Here is a 17047-nt window from a genome sequence, read left to right as displayed (position 1 = left end):
TATATGCATGGCAATATCAGTCTATGGACACTACTACTGGCCATAACATGCAGGCTGCTACAGGTTGGGACTGGGAATTCTGACACCCGCATGCACATGCGCATGAACACAACCTTTTTGTTCAGGCTGCATGCTGTTTCCCAGAAAGTCATCCTCACAGAGCATCATCACTTTGGCTTATCCCGGTTGTCATCTTTATGGGCAAAAGCAGCTCATATAGAAATGTTTCCTATAAAAACCGAACAAAAGTCCAACATTAAATCTTTTCTTTGGAGGTTAAAAAAAATCTTTACCTGCATAATTGATCATAGGGACACAGTTCAATTTTAAAAGCAGCAAAGAGTCCTGTGGCACCTTATAGACTAACAGAAGTTTTGGAGCATGAGCTTTCATGGGTGAATACCCACTTCGTCGGATGCAGTTCAATTTTAAGAGAGCAACATTCCAAATTAGGGGAGTTGGAGACCACTGAAAACAATAATGGCAGTAAACCTGAAGCTTGCAGACCGCCTCTCGAAAAACTTATTCTCCAAGAAGGCTATGCTGGGCTGGGCAATCTACTTAATTTCTAATTTCTTCATGAAGTATACTTTTGTTTATTTGTTCTGCGAATTCAAGCTTGGCAGGAAACTCATTTTATTTGATTTTTTTTAATCCATTATTTTTCCTCATTGTTTCTTAGTGCTGTTATTTCCCACTTCTCAAATAGCACATTAAGATTCTTGTACTCCTTCCCCTATGAAATCTGACTATTTAATTACAAGGGCAACATCACCAACCTGCTATATGCATAGGTTGAGACAAAATAGAATTTCCCAGCTTTCCTTTGGGCTATCCTATAAAATTTAGGCTAAAAATACACAATCTAATAAATGTTAAAATGGTGATAGATTTAAATAGATATCTCTCTTGCTTTGTTTTATCATTCTGTATTTGAAGCCAGCTCCGATACTTCACCTTATATTGTGGCTTGCGGAGTCAAGCCAAACCCCATAACTTCTCTCTCCCTCTCTCTTTCCCAAATTAGTGTAGTATCTGAACTTCTCACAATCTTCAAGAGCTCCCGGCATTCCTGGTTTGAATTATTATATAATATTTATATTACAGTAGCATTCAGGCCCATGAAATACATATGAAAAAACACACGAAAGACATCTGTGCTGTGCTCATATAACTGGCAAACACAATGGCATTTCTACCCAAAAATCCCGGTGGCTCTAATGTGTATGGTATCTCTTATAATATATGGAAATACGTACAAGAAAATTTTTTTAAACCTTTATCTATTATAAACCTGTCATACTTTCTGAAAATAACTATATATATAATTATCATTTATATATAGCACATGAATAAAGATTTCAAGATTTTTGTGGTAAATTTGCATCACCTAACATTAGTATAGTCTAAACCAGAGATAGGCAACCTATGGCACGTGTGCCGAAGGCGGCACGCAAGCTCTTTTTCAGTGGCACTCACACTGCTCGGGTCCTGGCCACCAGTCTGGGGGGGCTCTGCATTTTAATTTAATTTTAAATGAAGCTTCTTAAACATTTTACAAAATTTATTTACTTTACGTACAACAATAGCTTAGTTATATATTATAGACTTATAGAAACAGACCTTCTAAAAACATTAAAATGTATGACTGGCACACGAAACCTTAAATTAGAGTGAATAAATGAAGACTCGACACACGACTTCTGAAAGGTTGCCGACCCCTGGTATAAACCTATTGGATAAGCATTGTATAAACCTAGTGGAAAGATGAGGGATTTACAAAAAGACTTGTTTTTCCTGAGTCATTGTTTCTTTCATATTTCTGTGCTTCCGTCAGTATGTAGGTAAATGGGAATATAGTTTTGAGGTAAGTATACTAACGCTTGCAATTCCTGTGATAAATTCTAGTTTAGTATCTCCCTCTCCTTGTAGTAGTGTGGTACAAAAGTGACCTTAACTTAGTATCTTTCAGTAGACTGTATTTCAAGATGATAGATCTTAACTTTTCAGTTACTCAGTGTGCAGTACCTATATGTGTAAATATTTTATGTGGAATGCATTAGTTTTTAGAGAGACTGATAACTCGGGTACATCTTCAAAATCTGTTGTTGGTGGAAGATGTACACACAAGTTCCTGTATACTGTGTCAAATTGTTCCCTCAAATTGTTCCCCATGCATGTGTCGGAGAACAGAATTTGGTTGATTATTTGAACATGAAGAGTAGATTTATATATCAAGTCTGCTTCTCTCCAATCAAATGCAGTAATTATGTCCTTTGGAAACGAAAACTGACTTTGCTAAACAAAACCCTATTTAGGGCTTCATGCCTATAGAAGCCGGTAGCAAAGCTTGCATTGACTTCAGTGATGCAAGAGCAAGCACAGGCTGTTCTAAAAAAAATACATTTTCCCCACAATACAACATAAAGAGTGATAGTGGAGAAATATAGAAGCATATATTTCCAATTAATTTGAGCAACTATTCTTATATTGACTGAATAGTCTGATAAACCTTTGCCGTCATGATTGACTTAACATGCAGTGATGTGTCATTAACTTCACATTTACCAGTGTGCATCATTAAAAAAAAACTATAGCTTTTGCTGATCTGATACTTTGTAAACTTATGGGGCCCATAAACTGAAGTCAATGAAGCCATACTACCTTATACCAGCTTGAGGATCTGACCCATAAATCAGACCTTTGGTAAATTGCAATCTGATTACAATTGATCTAAAAGGACCCATGCATTTTTTGAAAGGAAAGAAAACCCAGATTTTGCACTTCTTTCTTATATTTTTAAAAGTACACATTTAACTGAAAGGAAAACAATAGGGGGAGACACTCATCTGCCGTAAGTTTACATAGCTCTTTTGAAGACAATTGAGCTATGCTGATTTACACTAGCTGCCAGCTCTGACCCTGCTTGTCTGAGAAAATCAAATACATTGGTCTGTCCATTAAAATAATGCATCACGTTTAATGTATTTCCTGTTGAATCTGCTAAATATATAGTATGTACATATAAACATGCAATACATTGAGATTATTAAATCTTTTCATTGATTTGTCTACATAACATTGCTTTTCCTTTAATAGAGAAGTAGACAGATGAGAGGGATATGAACATGAAGCAATGATACATAATGAAACAAAAATTGATCATTCTGGTTACTCAAAGTGACATTATAAGGACATTTGTTCTTGAATTTTCTTTGTGGCCTCCACGTGTTTTATTTTTTACTTTGGAACAAAAATCGGGATGGCTGCAATGAGTTATACATAAAATACTAAGTAACATTTTGTTGTAGGGGTTATATGAAATATAACTTCAAAGAAAGGTCTCAATCAGGACTAGCTGTAATTTCTGTGAGTACTGCGCTTTCTGTTTTTAATGATAGTACTTTCTATTAATATTAAACTAATTTTAAAAAATAACCTGCAATTACATTCCAGAGCCTATATAAAATCTATATATTGACTCTCCCAACATACTGTACAGATGTATGCAATGTATATTCAAGACATTAAAAAGTTGCTTTACTGTATTCTAGTCAGTTTTATTTCAAGTGACAAAAAATGTAAAGCAGCTGTTTAAACTCTTCATACACAAAACTCTATACAGGTTTCCAAAAGGCTATTGTTCTCTAGATTTAAGGTGCAACTTTTATGTATTTATAGGAGCTATTCATGAACATTTTCCTCCCAGTAAAAGTTAAATTCTCTTGTTTGTTCCAAAAAAGGATACCTGTCTTCTATATGAGCTGCACAAACTTGTTGTTCATCCATCCAACAATCTGCAACTCATAAGTTTAGGATCGCAGGATGTTCCCTCACGTGGTTCCCCTCATACCACTTGAGTTTTAAATTTTAGATTAACACAGCACAAGAAATAGAAGTGAAATATTGTAAAATCCACTGAGCTTTGCCTGATTGTAGTCAAAACAGAGAATCTACCTCCCCACAGGCTATTGTGAGTCTGTGGAGGAAAGGATTGCTCCTTTCCCCACACCAGGATGACAGGAGCTGGGAGCAGTCTAGCAGACATTAGGTTGGTAGCTGAAAGCATCAAAGCCAGTTAGCTGCCTGAGGAGGAGGCAGGGTTCTCTGAATTCTCCAGTGTGTGAACATCCTACCTCCAGCTTTGCAATCACATCAAACCTGGACTCAGTTTGTGTGGGGTCACTGTTATGTTGATTAGCAAATCCCTGAAGTATGCACTTTGCTGGAAGACAGCCTCATGAGTTTGTTATAGAGAGACAACAAATGCTAGCATGAGGCAGAAGGAAATAAATATTCAGTGCATTCATTAAATAGAATAGCATCTCTATCAAGCTCCTTGTTGAGCACCACTGAAATGGTAGAGTATGGAAAAATGTATATTTTTCATAATATCATGATGGAGGATCAATGCCAACATTTACAGTAATTTAATACAAAGTACCAGAGCTTTGTACTGTGTCCAGCAAGTGTTCCATAATATGCTGCCTCCTGCAATTTGATCAGGGGATGGACTTGATGCCATAATAGCTCCTTCCCATCTCAATTTACTATGAGTCTGTATGGAAATATAGGGGCCAGGAATTGAAATTATGTCTGGTAGTCAAATTCTCCTCATCTAACATTTTTATTTTTATTTGAAACATATGCACATATTATTCATTAAGGACCCACTGTGCTAGGCACTGGACACACATGCAATTAAAAAAAAATCTTTACCCCAGTCTTGGCATATGATAAAACAACAGGTGGATAAAACAAACAGATGTGGCTTGGGGTTGAGAGAACAAGTGAAATAAGTGTAGTGAGCAGTGGTCTCAGCATGCCACTTGTCCAGCATTGTCAAGGTCTATTATTTGTTCTATTATTTGTGCCTCATGGTAATTGCTCCCAGTTCACTTGCACCAAGTCCTTGCTCCTGCATGGAGCTCTGTGTGGACAGGTTTCTGAGGTCAAGAAAAGTCCCATTGGAAGGGTCTACTGACCCAGAGCTTCATGAAAGATCAGATCCTAAACTTGTGATTGTGCACTTGTGTGTGTGGGTTAAAACTATCCGAGTTTTAAGAATATCCTCCAACAATAGAACAGTGCTCACAGATGCAGCTAGACTTGAGAGTATTACCTAATCATAATTTCCCTGGTGTACTGTTATAGAACAGTTTACTAATTTTCTTTTATTTGTTTTTGCTGTCTTCATATTTGCTTTTACAATTTTTCTGTCACGCAGACCCACACCTTTCTTCATATAATCACCCAGTCGTGTCTGACAATAAGCAAAATAGAGGATGGCACCCGTGGTCCCACTGTGGAGACTTGTAATGGTAGCCCTTTGCAAATGTGGATGCTAAGAAACTTCACAAGGCTGGAAGTTTTTAGGAATATTTTTTACAGCCCCACTGATTATTTCCTTTAGCAAATTATTTGAGGTTGGTATTAAAAAAGAGTGAAAGAAATGTATTTCAGTTAAGATTTTCCCTGAATAATGCTGTCTTTCATTTTCTACTTGTTAACTCATCTCACTTCCTTTTTTGGTTTTATATTCATAAATATTCTAATATTATAGAGAGACAAAGTTGATTATTATTAGTTAAATATAATTCTAGATGCGTTAAAATATCTGGGGCCAGATGGTAGTTCCACTGATTTTAATGGAGCTTTGATGATTTACACCAGCTAAGGATCTGTATCTTTTTATAGATGTATAGTCCAACATACACAGGTACTACTGATTACAAAAAAAAAGTCTGTTACAGACAAATATGTTCAAAAACTCATATTTATTTTTAAATTTGTTTATCAAAATGTGAGCAAAATGTGTTTCCGTTATCAAAATGGATAATTTAAGTATCCATTTGCCATTGATTGAGTCATAGCAAACCTGCTAAGTGCTCCTTGCCTTACTCACCAAGAGGCCCTATTGGAAGTAGCAGGGCCACTTATGTTCATTAACAGGAGCAGGATGTGGCCCTAATTTCTTACATGCCTCCCCGATCCTACAAACGTGCATACGTTTGCCTTTAAACATAGGAGTAGTATCTTTGAAATCTCTGGGTGAAGTTCTGGCAAAATTCCCATTGACTTCCATGGAGACAGGATTTCACCCTATCACACTACTCATGTGTTTAAAGTTATGTACCTTGGAGTTTGCGGAACCAGGGCTGTAGTATTTATTCACTCCAACAACACTCCCATTAAAATATATTGGAGTGTTCCCTGACTATAGATTCCAGAATTTTATCCATTTATGCTTAAGTATCTTGTTTTAAAATATTATTTTGTCAGAATCTCGTTCCTGAGATTTAGTCTCTGGAGAAGGTTAATTTTCATTATTGCAAAAAATGAAGATTTTATAGTATACAGTGTTTGTGAGTGAGCAGAAGGCAGACTCGGGTATATGTTCCATTAACAAAATAAATGGTTCATTGCAAAAAAACGTTTTGCTATGTAATGGTTTCGCAGTAGTATACTGAAATATGTTTTTTCTCAGTATACTGTATAACAGCTAGGTAGCAAAAAAAATGCTAAGATTGTTTTTCTCAGTATTGTATTTTTAAAAAATGTCTAAATGTTAATTCATCTTTCATTTAAATGACATTTCATTGGTATCTTTTCAAATAAAATGATTCATAATAATAATTTCCTCTAAGCGGTTTGATAATGCTTAACTATTTTTCCATCACTTTGATGTTTATAATTACATGCTAGAACTGCTAGGGTAAAGAGATCTTCAATTTTTATTATGTTTGCCATAATGCATGTGAATTGTATGCTCATCAGAACATATTTATTTACATATACTTGATGAGTAAGAAAATACAGAGGCTTGCTCTTAAGCTTGTGAGTGTTTATATAACTAAAGCAACTTCAATATATTTATTCTGATTCTGGACATTAAAAGGAAAATCCAGACTGGTTTGTGTATGTGGTATATTACCCACTGTAATTGATTGTTTTCTAAACAAAGGAGCTTTTTCTGTAATAGCATTAATAATGATAGAATGGAGAAAAATGCTTTTAGGAGACAATTGAAAAGCTCAATGATATGCTAGCCTTATATGAAATTATACATTGAATAAAAAGGAACAGCTGATGAAGGCAGCAGTATCATTTCTAGGCTTGTTTTCATTTCTGGTTATATTCGAGAATGATCGAAGCTTAATTGATCTTAAAAACATATAAGTGAAATATTTTTAATGCTTTGAAGAGGGTTATTTAATAAACAAGCTACTTCTGTTAACATTACTAGTTCTTTCCCCTTGTGATTAGCGAAAGATGGCTTATCTCCCAGCACTGAATGATTTAGTATGAATGGCCCTGAATGATTTAGTAAAACAGATGTAGGCTTTTCTTTGGGAATTGTATAACAGTTTGTTTTGAACTGAGGAGCAGGCCTCTGGGGAAGCTTTACTTAAAGAATAGACCCAGGAGAAATTACGCACTGCATAAAATGTTGAAATGTGACATATGTCAATCCAGCATGAACTGTAAAGTAATATTATCTTCTGCAATATTGTGGAGAGATGTTTGGGTAATATAATTACAGCTATTGCTCAAGTTTTAGGAGAAAATAGCATCTTAAAAAAAAGTTTTAACAAACAGAATTGGCAAGGATATACTGAAATTTATATCCATTGTCAAGGTACTGTAATTGACAGCATGTCACTCTGTGGTTCCTGAAGGCCACCTAAGGAAGGTGCAGAATATGATACAAGTCTCTGGGTTAAAGATCATTGGCTACAACTTCATTACTGTGATTAACCAGTAAATAATCCATTATTTATTATTAACTTGCAGCTTAAATCCATGAGGTCCCTTAATCAATGTGGCCCAACATGCCTACGAGCAACTCAGTGGCCCAGCTTCCAGAGATATCCTACTCCATACCAGAAGTGTCTCTTTTTACAGTTTTGTCCTATGAGGAGAATTACATAGCTGGTATTCATTCCTGTACCCAATAATAGGGTCCATAAATTGCCACCAATTTTCCAGCACTTTGTGTCCCAATACAAAGCTGGATGCTGTCCCACAACATTCTCCTGATGCTGTGTCAGCTCACCTGGACGTTAACACATTGAACCTGAGTTGTGAGGATTGCCTTTGGCCTTGGAAATATCGAGGGTCCCTAGAACTAGGCTCGGATTTCAGCAGGGCTGACTCAGCCCATCATATTTCTGAGGCAAATACACTGAAAATGCAGTTTAATGTGTGAAGGTCTTTTAGATAAGACTTTAAAAACAGGTTTTAACTGCTTCATGTGGACACATAAGCTCCCATTGTATTTCTTGTATGACTAAGGGCTATCCCCTGGGTGGTTGGCCAAAATTTCCCATCCCTGCCCCTCAACACACACACTTTCATTGCTCCAGTTGGTTGGTAGTCTCCCCTCTGTGACCCAGTGTTGGTGTATGAAAATGCTGTGTTTTTTAAAGCACTTTGGGAACCATACGGTTGAAAAGCCCTTTGAGAATGTAAAATATTATCGGCTGTTGGATTTTTATTAAGCAGCTTTTTCTGAGGTGCTGCAGGCATCTATGAGATACATTGGTTACCGTTGTAAGAGCTCTTGTACACTGATTACTGCATAAGACAGCATACAATATACAAACTTCCAGACATCAATTTAGATGTAGCTTTGGATGATTTATCCACCCTCTCATTAAAATAAGACATAACTTATTCAAAGCTTCGTGTGTCCTTTTCTGGGAAGAAATGGATGAGCAGGGTCATTTGTTTCCCAGGATAAGTTTTCATGGCAAAAAAAAAAGGTGTGTTCTTAACTTGTTGGCTAACTTGCATAAACTAACTCAGGTTAAAATAGCAGTGAAGAAACAGCAATTCAACTTTTAACTTATGTTAGCAACTTGAATTGAAGCCTGTAGGGAAGGTGGAGGTTGAACTCAAGCTACCAAACTAAGTTAGGAGCCGAATTGCTGGGTCTTCACTGCTGTTTTAACTTGTTAGCTAACTTTTGCGGGGAGGAAAGGGAGAGTGAGTACATATCCTCACATTATTCTCTCATTTGGGATTGTCCACAAGTCAGAGTCACAGTCAGGGCCAGCTCCAGGCACCAGCTTATAAAGCAGGTGCTTGGGGCGGCAACTCTGGAGCGGGGAGGCACTTTCAGGTATTCGGCAGCAATTCGGCAGAGGGTCCCTCACTCCCGCTTGGAGCAAAGGACCTCCTGCTGAATTGTTGCAGATGGCGATCGCGGCTTTTTTTTTTTTTTTTTTTTTTGGCTGCTTGGGGCAGCAAAACCCCTGGAGTCGGCCCTGGTCACAGTAGGGCTGATTTTATTCTTAGGGAAAGAGTTTTGCATGGCCAAAACACAGAGCAAATTCCCCATTTGATTCACAGCTACTGTGTGTTTTTTGATGTGTTGGCCACCTTCTAAAGTTACATTTAACAGGAGGAATTTGGTGCTAGATTGTGCATTTTGTGCACTTTGAGCAAGGGTCATTACATAGCAGCATCAGCTCTGGAGGCATCATATCTCAGAGGAAAAATTCCTCCTGGGCACCTCGGTTGTGCTGTATGTCAATGACTGGGATGTGGGTGGTGCAGCCTAACGGTTAGACCCAGCATTACGCCTATGGGTTAGAGCTGGCATCTGAGGCCAGATGACAGAGTTGAGGATAAGAACTGGGTTACCTGGAGTGGGATGACAGAGAACAAGCAAGGACTATCACAGCCACAGGCAGATGTTGTGAGCAGCCACTGAGCTGCTGCTGCTGGGCTTAAGAGCCAGTCTGCTGACTCTTCCAACCAATCAGGTGGTGCAGCCAATCAGGCTGCCTACTCCAGGTCAGCTGTGCTCCATAGATTGCCCAGAAACGTTGTGTTGCAGAGTGGGTGCACTGCAGGCCCTGATTCCTGTCTGTGTGTAGGGAGGGATGTAATTTGCTACAGATCTTATCAAGCTGCAGTTTATTCCCTCCCTCCCACCCATTGGGCCAGATAACTCTGCTAACCAAATCCATTCTCACTTGCTCCTGTGGGGAGCATATGGCACATGACTCCTGCACTCTCCAATGCCAAGATCTTGCTAACCTTAACATGGTGATATAAGGAAAGAATCCCTAGCCCCTGTTTCCATGTGTGGCCTCATTAGGGCTAGTCACAATCTATCCCTTAGCTGGTACATGCTTGAATGGCTCTAGCCTTGTTTGATCACATCACATAAGCATTTCAGAATGCTCTATACAATCCCATGGAGCAAAGAGGTGGAGGAAGCCTTTACATTTATTTTCATAAACTAAAGAGAACTTCTCTGTCAGGCACTTCAGCAAACGGGGTCTTTTATTGGGGAAGTATTGAGTTCATAATAAACACTAACCTTGAAAGGCCCTTGATAATTAACAATACACAATATAATGATTGGTCTAAGCTAGAGAACTCAAGCTTCTCTTGAGTAAAATCCTTCTCCCATCTCCATGCTGATTTCTGGGGGAGGAGGAGGAGGGATAGGATTCTATCCAATAATCCAGTGTTCCAATAAGTTCTGGAGCAAGGCACTTGAATAAAATTTACATTTTGAATGTGTCATTGCTGTGGGGGACAGCTGAGTTTATGTTTAATCTCTTGGAAGGACAGATTAAATTTCACCTTGGGTCATATGTTTGACACTGCTGTTCTACAACATTATGGTCAGGGGTTGCTACTGTACATTTTAAAATATGGATTATATAATTCTCCTGCAGATGAGAAATTTAGGATGTCTTTATGTGTATGCTTGACATAAAGGTTTACTTCTGAAATCTGTGGATAGAGTACTAGGTGTTTCAGAACTGGTACCAAGTTCTTTAGTAAATACAAGAGTTTCCTAATGCTTTGTTTTAGTCTCCTTTAGTTCCCCCAACAAAGGAAATATATGATCTTTGGATAGGAAGATGCTGCATATTTTTAAAAGAATGTGTACAGATTTGAAGGGAAAGGCTACCTGTTTTCCTTAGGAGGTACTTTAACACAGAGCCTCCAGCACGTGGTATGCTCACTCATGTAACACACTTGAAGTGTACCTACTTTTTCTCTTGCTCATGTGTATGTATGTGTATAAGCAACATTGTACACATGGTGTTGATTTGATATGCTATGTAGTAAGACAGAAATCAAATACAGATATGGGGGCCTCCCCAAATAATTTCCATCTCACTCAGAGTTCTCCATTGGCACCTTCCTGGGAATGGGGTTGTGAGGGGAACATTTCCTGGACAGAATAGGCTTGAAGCTATACTGCACTTCCCTGTGACTGCTGTCATGTCTATGTTAGGTCCAGATCAACAGTGTGTGAAAGAAAGAAATCTAGTTCCCTGCCATTACCTTGACTAACCGCCCCATAACCAAAGACCTACCACAATCACACCAAGTCAAATCTTGGGGCAATTCAATTTGGACAGCACCGCAATCCAGAGACATTTTACCGTGGCCTGTTGAAGAACTCTGCTGGCTCTGGGGTTCTGCTCAGTATTATATTAGTGCTAATCATTTTAGTGCACTGTGATTGTATTATCAAATTTTTTGAGTCAAGAATTGAAAAATATTTTAAGGATTAATTTTTTGGAAACAATGGTTGACTGTTGATGTGTGTAAAATCCACCCTCAGTTGCACACGCTATAATCCCCACAAATGGAAAGGTGAGGAATATGGAAAGGGGGGCGGGGCAGGACTTTGGACTGGACATTTGGACCTTTGATTCCTTGAACCTAAACATAATTGCTTTGTAATAATATTCACTTGCACTTAATTTGAACTTTTTTTTACACATACATCACAGTTCCTCACTCCTTAAATGGCATGGCCTTGACATACATCTAAGAAAGGTGAGCCCATTATTTTAATCAGAAATGTGAAAAGTGGCATGATCCAGGGTGTGGGTGTTCACTGTGTCATAGAGCTGTACATGTGGTAGTGGTTACTCGGTGGTTGACTCACAGTTTGAACAGGGACATTTGCTTTAGGATGAAACACTCTTTTCTTGTGACTGCTAAAGTAGGTTAAGATTAAAATTATTAAATATTCAATTCACAACATTAATTCTCTTTTGACAATTATTTCATTAATTTTTTTGTTTGTTTGTTGTTACAGCGGCTCACATTGCGGCATGTCAACAGCAACCAGTGTCTCGATGAGCCATCTGAGGAGGACAAAATGGTTCCAACCATGAAAGACTGCAGTGAAAGTCGTTCCCAGCAGTGGCTGCTACGTAACATGACCTTGGGTGCCTAAAGCTAAAGAGACTTCCCATGTTCCCTCAGACCTTGCAACGTGTCTAGGCTTTCATTCTTCACTTATTTGAATCAGAAGAAAGGATATTCCTTTTCCTTTGTTCTTGGTGAAATGAAAGGCTTTGAAGCCCTCTTAGAAGTCAACTGTCAGAGCAAAGTCATTTGGTTTTTTGCTTGTTATGGCATGTTTGCACATGCCCCTTTGAAAGTTGTGTCCATTCAAAAGAAGCACATTGGAAGCTATAAATAGCATAATATATGCTACTATCAATACCAGACGCACTTGGAAAAGTATTTCCAGAAGGACCTTTGAGCCTAATATCAAAAGGTTTGGGGGTTTTGTTTTCTGGTTATGTCACATAATCTTGCTTGAAAGTGACCTGATGTAAAATGCCTTATGACTCTAACTTATGTTGTGAAAGATTATATCCGTTCCTTTATAAATTTAATGTATTTGTTCTGGCCCTCCATAGCAACATGACGAGGATATTAGTTGCTCCCTAGTGTCATTTGATACTCAGTGAAGTATTAAACTGAAAGGGTTACTGAGCAGTAAATTTACTGTACATAACGAATGTTTCATGTTTTGTGCCAGGAACAATGAAATCGCTATACATAATAGTTCTTTATAAACGTAGCAAAACTGAACAAAGAATACAGAAAGAAACTGATACTATATAATAAATGAAACTTCATCAAAAAACGTTTGAATGATATTAAAGAGAGTGGGCAACATACATGAGTAACCCAGATTAATGCAAATTGGAATTGCCCATGTATCCTCTACAATAGGAAGACAAATCACTATGGGCCTCATTTACCTGTGTGCACCTCCATTAACCCCAAATGGTTGCATGGTCAGAGAATGGAACTGGTAGCAAAATTTTGCCATCTGAGTCAAAAGTTAGGCTGAAGCTCAATCTGTAGCCTCTGGCTTTGAGCATAAATATCTCAGCAGACTGGCTAATGTATACAAGGCCATCCCAAGTTTGGAGATCCCCACAATACCTATGTACAAAGGGACAGGCTATGGATGGAGTTTGAGCTCTAACTCTGAACTTTCTTGCTTTAATAGATTTATGATAGATGCTTATTTATATTTTAAAATAATAGTTTGTCTCTTAATTTCTTTTCTCTTTTCTTAACATGGATATTAGAAATGTGCTGCTGATGAGCAGTAGTATCAAAGGCTTCATAGGAACCAATACCATATCAACACACACAGTAAGAGTTTGCGAGAGTGGTTTGTGTTGTTTTAATACATGTTCATAACACAGACATTTAAGTGCGTATCACCACATAATGGATCTGCTATAAAAATGCTTGCATTCTGTGCAATAGGCTTAATGTATGTCATTTGCCCAGGGGCATAAGGGTCATGGGAGGTCCCAGCATAGCAGAACCAGGAACAGAGCAGCAGCCACAGAAGGGCTGCTGAGCAATATGGCAGCATCCTACCCAGGAGTAGGAGATAGATTCTATCCCAACCAACCACCCACACTTCCCCAAACACCGTCTGTTGCATTGTGTTGGGAGCAGGAAGATGAAACTGACTTCATTTTCTGTGTACTGGCTCCTTTGGTGAATGTATATTACCAGTACCATGTATTTGCATACTATGGATTGATATTTCATGCACATTTTCTTGATATGGATCATTAAATGAATACCAAATGCATATTAAATTTGAAAAGTCGTTACTATACATACACAGTAGCTGCTTTTCAAGCCTTCATATCTTGTCTTTTTTTAAGACACACACAAATTGTTCACATTATAGCTTAACAGCTATCAAAACTGAACAGGGCTATAATTTTACTACATGAAAGGAACATTACAAAATCACAAACAAAACCATTTAAATTCCAAGCTTAATGCAGAACAAATTATTGCATTTTTCAATCATCACCTTTCAAAGGTTTGTTGGCCCCTGCACACCCTTATTTCGAAATTCATTCTGATAGATCACTTATTTGGCTACTTACCTTGATAGTGCCCCTGTAACAATAGTGGTGCTGGTGGGAACTACTATCATGTCTGACACCGTTTATCAATGTTAGAGGAGTGCATATGGTAGTGCCTGCCATCTTTTTTTTAATCTCTAATATTCTTATTAAATAATATCTCACTTATCTAATTGCAACTTGTAACAGTTGCTAAGTGCAGTTGCACTGCATATTTCTGATTGGAGAGTAATGAGAGAATGGTACAATATCTAAATTGATTTCAAGAGTAGAGTCTCAAATACAGATCATGAAACTGTTCGACCTTTCTTTGCTAGGCATGCAGTACTACAGTGTTTAATACCTTTTTATCTGTATAAAGTGGATTGTGGCAATGAATTTGGACTGTTATACTCCTTGATTACAGTTGATGCACCTTTATTATATCAACAACTGCACTGCTATATTATATACGAGCTGCTTGACTTAAAAAAAATGTTTGTTTTATTTTATACTTATTGATGGATAATGACACTGAGTAGCATGTTTAGAGCAGAAATGTTGTTCAAAGGCTTGTCAGAATTGCATTACAGCTAGAACTTAGGCCTCATGCTGCAAACACATACACATGTGCTTAACTTTACTCGCTGTGAGTATGCCATTTGACTTCAGTGGGATTGAGCACTAAATTTACTTCCTACGTAAGGAGTATAGGAACCAAATAAGTCACCAAAAAGAAATCTAATATAAGCAACTTGGATGAGGAGAGATCTCCTGCCACTCACCAAGTAACTATTGTGTTGGTCTTGAGAGACTCCAGGGCCATCTTAAATTCTCATGCAATCTGAATGGTGGTTTCTCAGCTCAGCAATGCTATTGCATGTCCTTAGTACTGAGGCTAGTATAATGAGCATAAGACTAGGAACTTTCTGGGTTCTAATTCCAAATCCTACTATTGAATTCCTGTGTGGCCTTGGCAAGTCATTTAGGCCAAAATTATTCAAAAGTGGTGGTTAATTTTGGTTGCATAAATTTGTGGTGTCCAAAGGGGGATACCCACAGATTGAGGCACCCACAATTAAAGGACATTTTTGAAAAAAATAGGCCTTAACCTCTGAATCTGTCTCCCCATCTGTAAAATGGAGCTAATTCTTCCCTACTTCCCAGGGTCTTGTGAGGATTAACAAATAATGTTTGTACAGTGTGTTCAAATGTAAAGAGCTATATAAATGCTGATTATTATTATTATTATTATTACTAGCGGAACAGTAATTCCAGTCCTCATATTTTCCAAAAGTTGCTTTCAGGGAATGAAAGCCGGACACGAGGCTAGAGCAACACGTTAAAAGCATTGAATGAAGGCATTTTGAAGGGCAGATTATTACTGTAAATAGGGCAAAAGTGCTGCAGTTTCTCATTACCCCATATCTTCAGGAGTTACTTGGGGAGGAGGGGACTGTTGTAAAATATGAGAACAAGTTAAATTATAAGACAGATTGCGTTAGTTTTGACTGGAAGGGTCATTCTGGACTGATGGAATGTCTTATTCCTTGGAATATTTTTTTGTTAGTTTCTTTGATTTTTGTTCTACTACAAACTAGTATGAATAACATATCTAAGAAAGGACAAGTACTGTATGTACTGCTAACCTACGTATTCTGAATTTTGCACTTGAAAGCAAAGATCATATCTGATCACATACATTTTAGTTGCATCTGATTTGTAGATGCTGAATACAGTCCTCACATGAGGCAATTCTTTTTCAGATGCTTAAGCTTAGAGCTATTAACTAGATTGTATTGTTTTCATTGGTATGAACAGTGTGGGGAAATAAAAAGAACTTAAGTGTTGGTAAATGTCAGAATCCATAAATCCTTATGCATTATGTCCATCATTTGAAAATCTTTAATGCCCATAATTCAGCAGGACATCAAAGATTTAATTAGCTATTGTGACAGCTATCACTTCAGAGTTCTCTTTGTGTACCACTAACCATGGTTCTGTTTCCTGTATTGCAATATAGGGAATAGATAAAGTTAGCTGCTATACTGTACAGTATCTGAACACATCTGGTAAGATCACACCATGTTTAAACTGCTACTAAATATAAGCTATTGAATGATCTTAAGGTGTTGAATGAACACCAGCAATGTGTTTTAACTAGGTTATGTGAATTTTAGTGTCAGTGTTTTTCTTACATTCAATAACTTCTTAAATCAAGTCTTGTTCATATATATATTGAAGCCCCCATTTCGTTCTCAAATAGCATGTGTTCAGGAGAGCTTGATAAGTGTGTTTCTTTTCAAACATAGCCATTATGATTTTAAGTATACAAAATCTATCTCTGTTTAAAAAGGAAGTAATCTATAAAGTATGGACTCTTGTGTAATTTCTGTTCTCTGTGAACTAGAAGAGGTTGGGATGTCAGTTTATTTAGAGGACTCACTTATAAAGCATCCTGAAGAAGTGCTTGAGACACAAACTCAAATTAAATTTACAAAGGTAGATTGTGGATAAAGAATTACACATTTTAAATGTTGTAACAGTTATTTAATGGTCTGGTACTCTTTGCTGTAAATTTAAATATTTATACATTTTTGTAGAATAAAAATATACCAGTTTAGTTTTCTTCTGGTGTATATTGTCTTTTGATAGCTGTGCAGTTATGTCTTTCGTGTTCAATTGTTGATCTATATTATGAACTAGACTATTATTTTCAAATACATACAATTTACTTTGAGCTCCTTTATCCACATCCTAAATTTGCACAGAAATATCCAGAATGGTTATTGCTATCTGGGTGTACAATAAAGAAGTGCATAGGAACTGTCTCAGTCAAAAATGGCCAGCACTGTACACGTTATACTATCCAAGACCCCACT

General features: G+C 37.4%; 1 protein-coding gene across 8 annotated transcripts in view; it reads left to right on the top strand.

Annotated features, from left to right (window-relative positions):
• Positions 1-16776, top strand: part of GALNT13 (polypeptide N-acetylgalactosaminyltransferase 13) — a 369936-nt gene extending 353160 nt beyond the window's left edge. For all 8 annotated transcript variants that reach the window (XM_039494889.1, XM_039494888.1, XM_039494892.1 and 5 more), the window contains one exon: positions 12083-16776. In XM_039494889.1, coding sequence (XP_039350823.1) covers positions 12083-12223 — 141 coding nt within the window. In that variant the 3' untranslated portion in view covers positions 12224-16776. The remainder of the gene's footprint in view (positions 1-12082) is intronic.
• The last annotated feature ends 271 nt before the right edge of the window (positions 16777-17047 follow it).

This window comes from Mauremys reevesii, linkage group 11 (genome assembly GCF_016161935.1).
Source record: "Mauremys reevesii isolate NIE-2019 linkage group 11, ASM1616193v1, whole genome shotgun sequence".
NCBI classification, from domain to species: domain Eukaryota; kingdom Metazoa; phylum Chordata; order Testudines; family Geoemydidae; genus Mauremys; species Mauremys reevesii.
The sequence above is the reverse complement of the archived record's forward strand: the minus strand, read 5'-3'. Positions and strand labels throughout refer to the sequence as shown.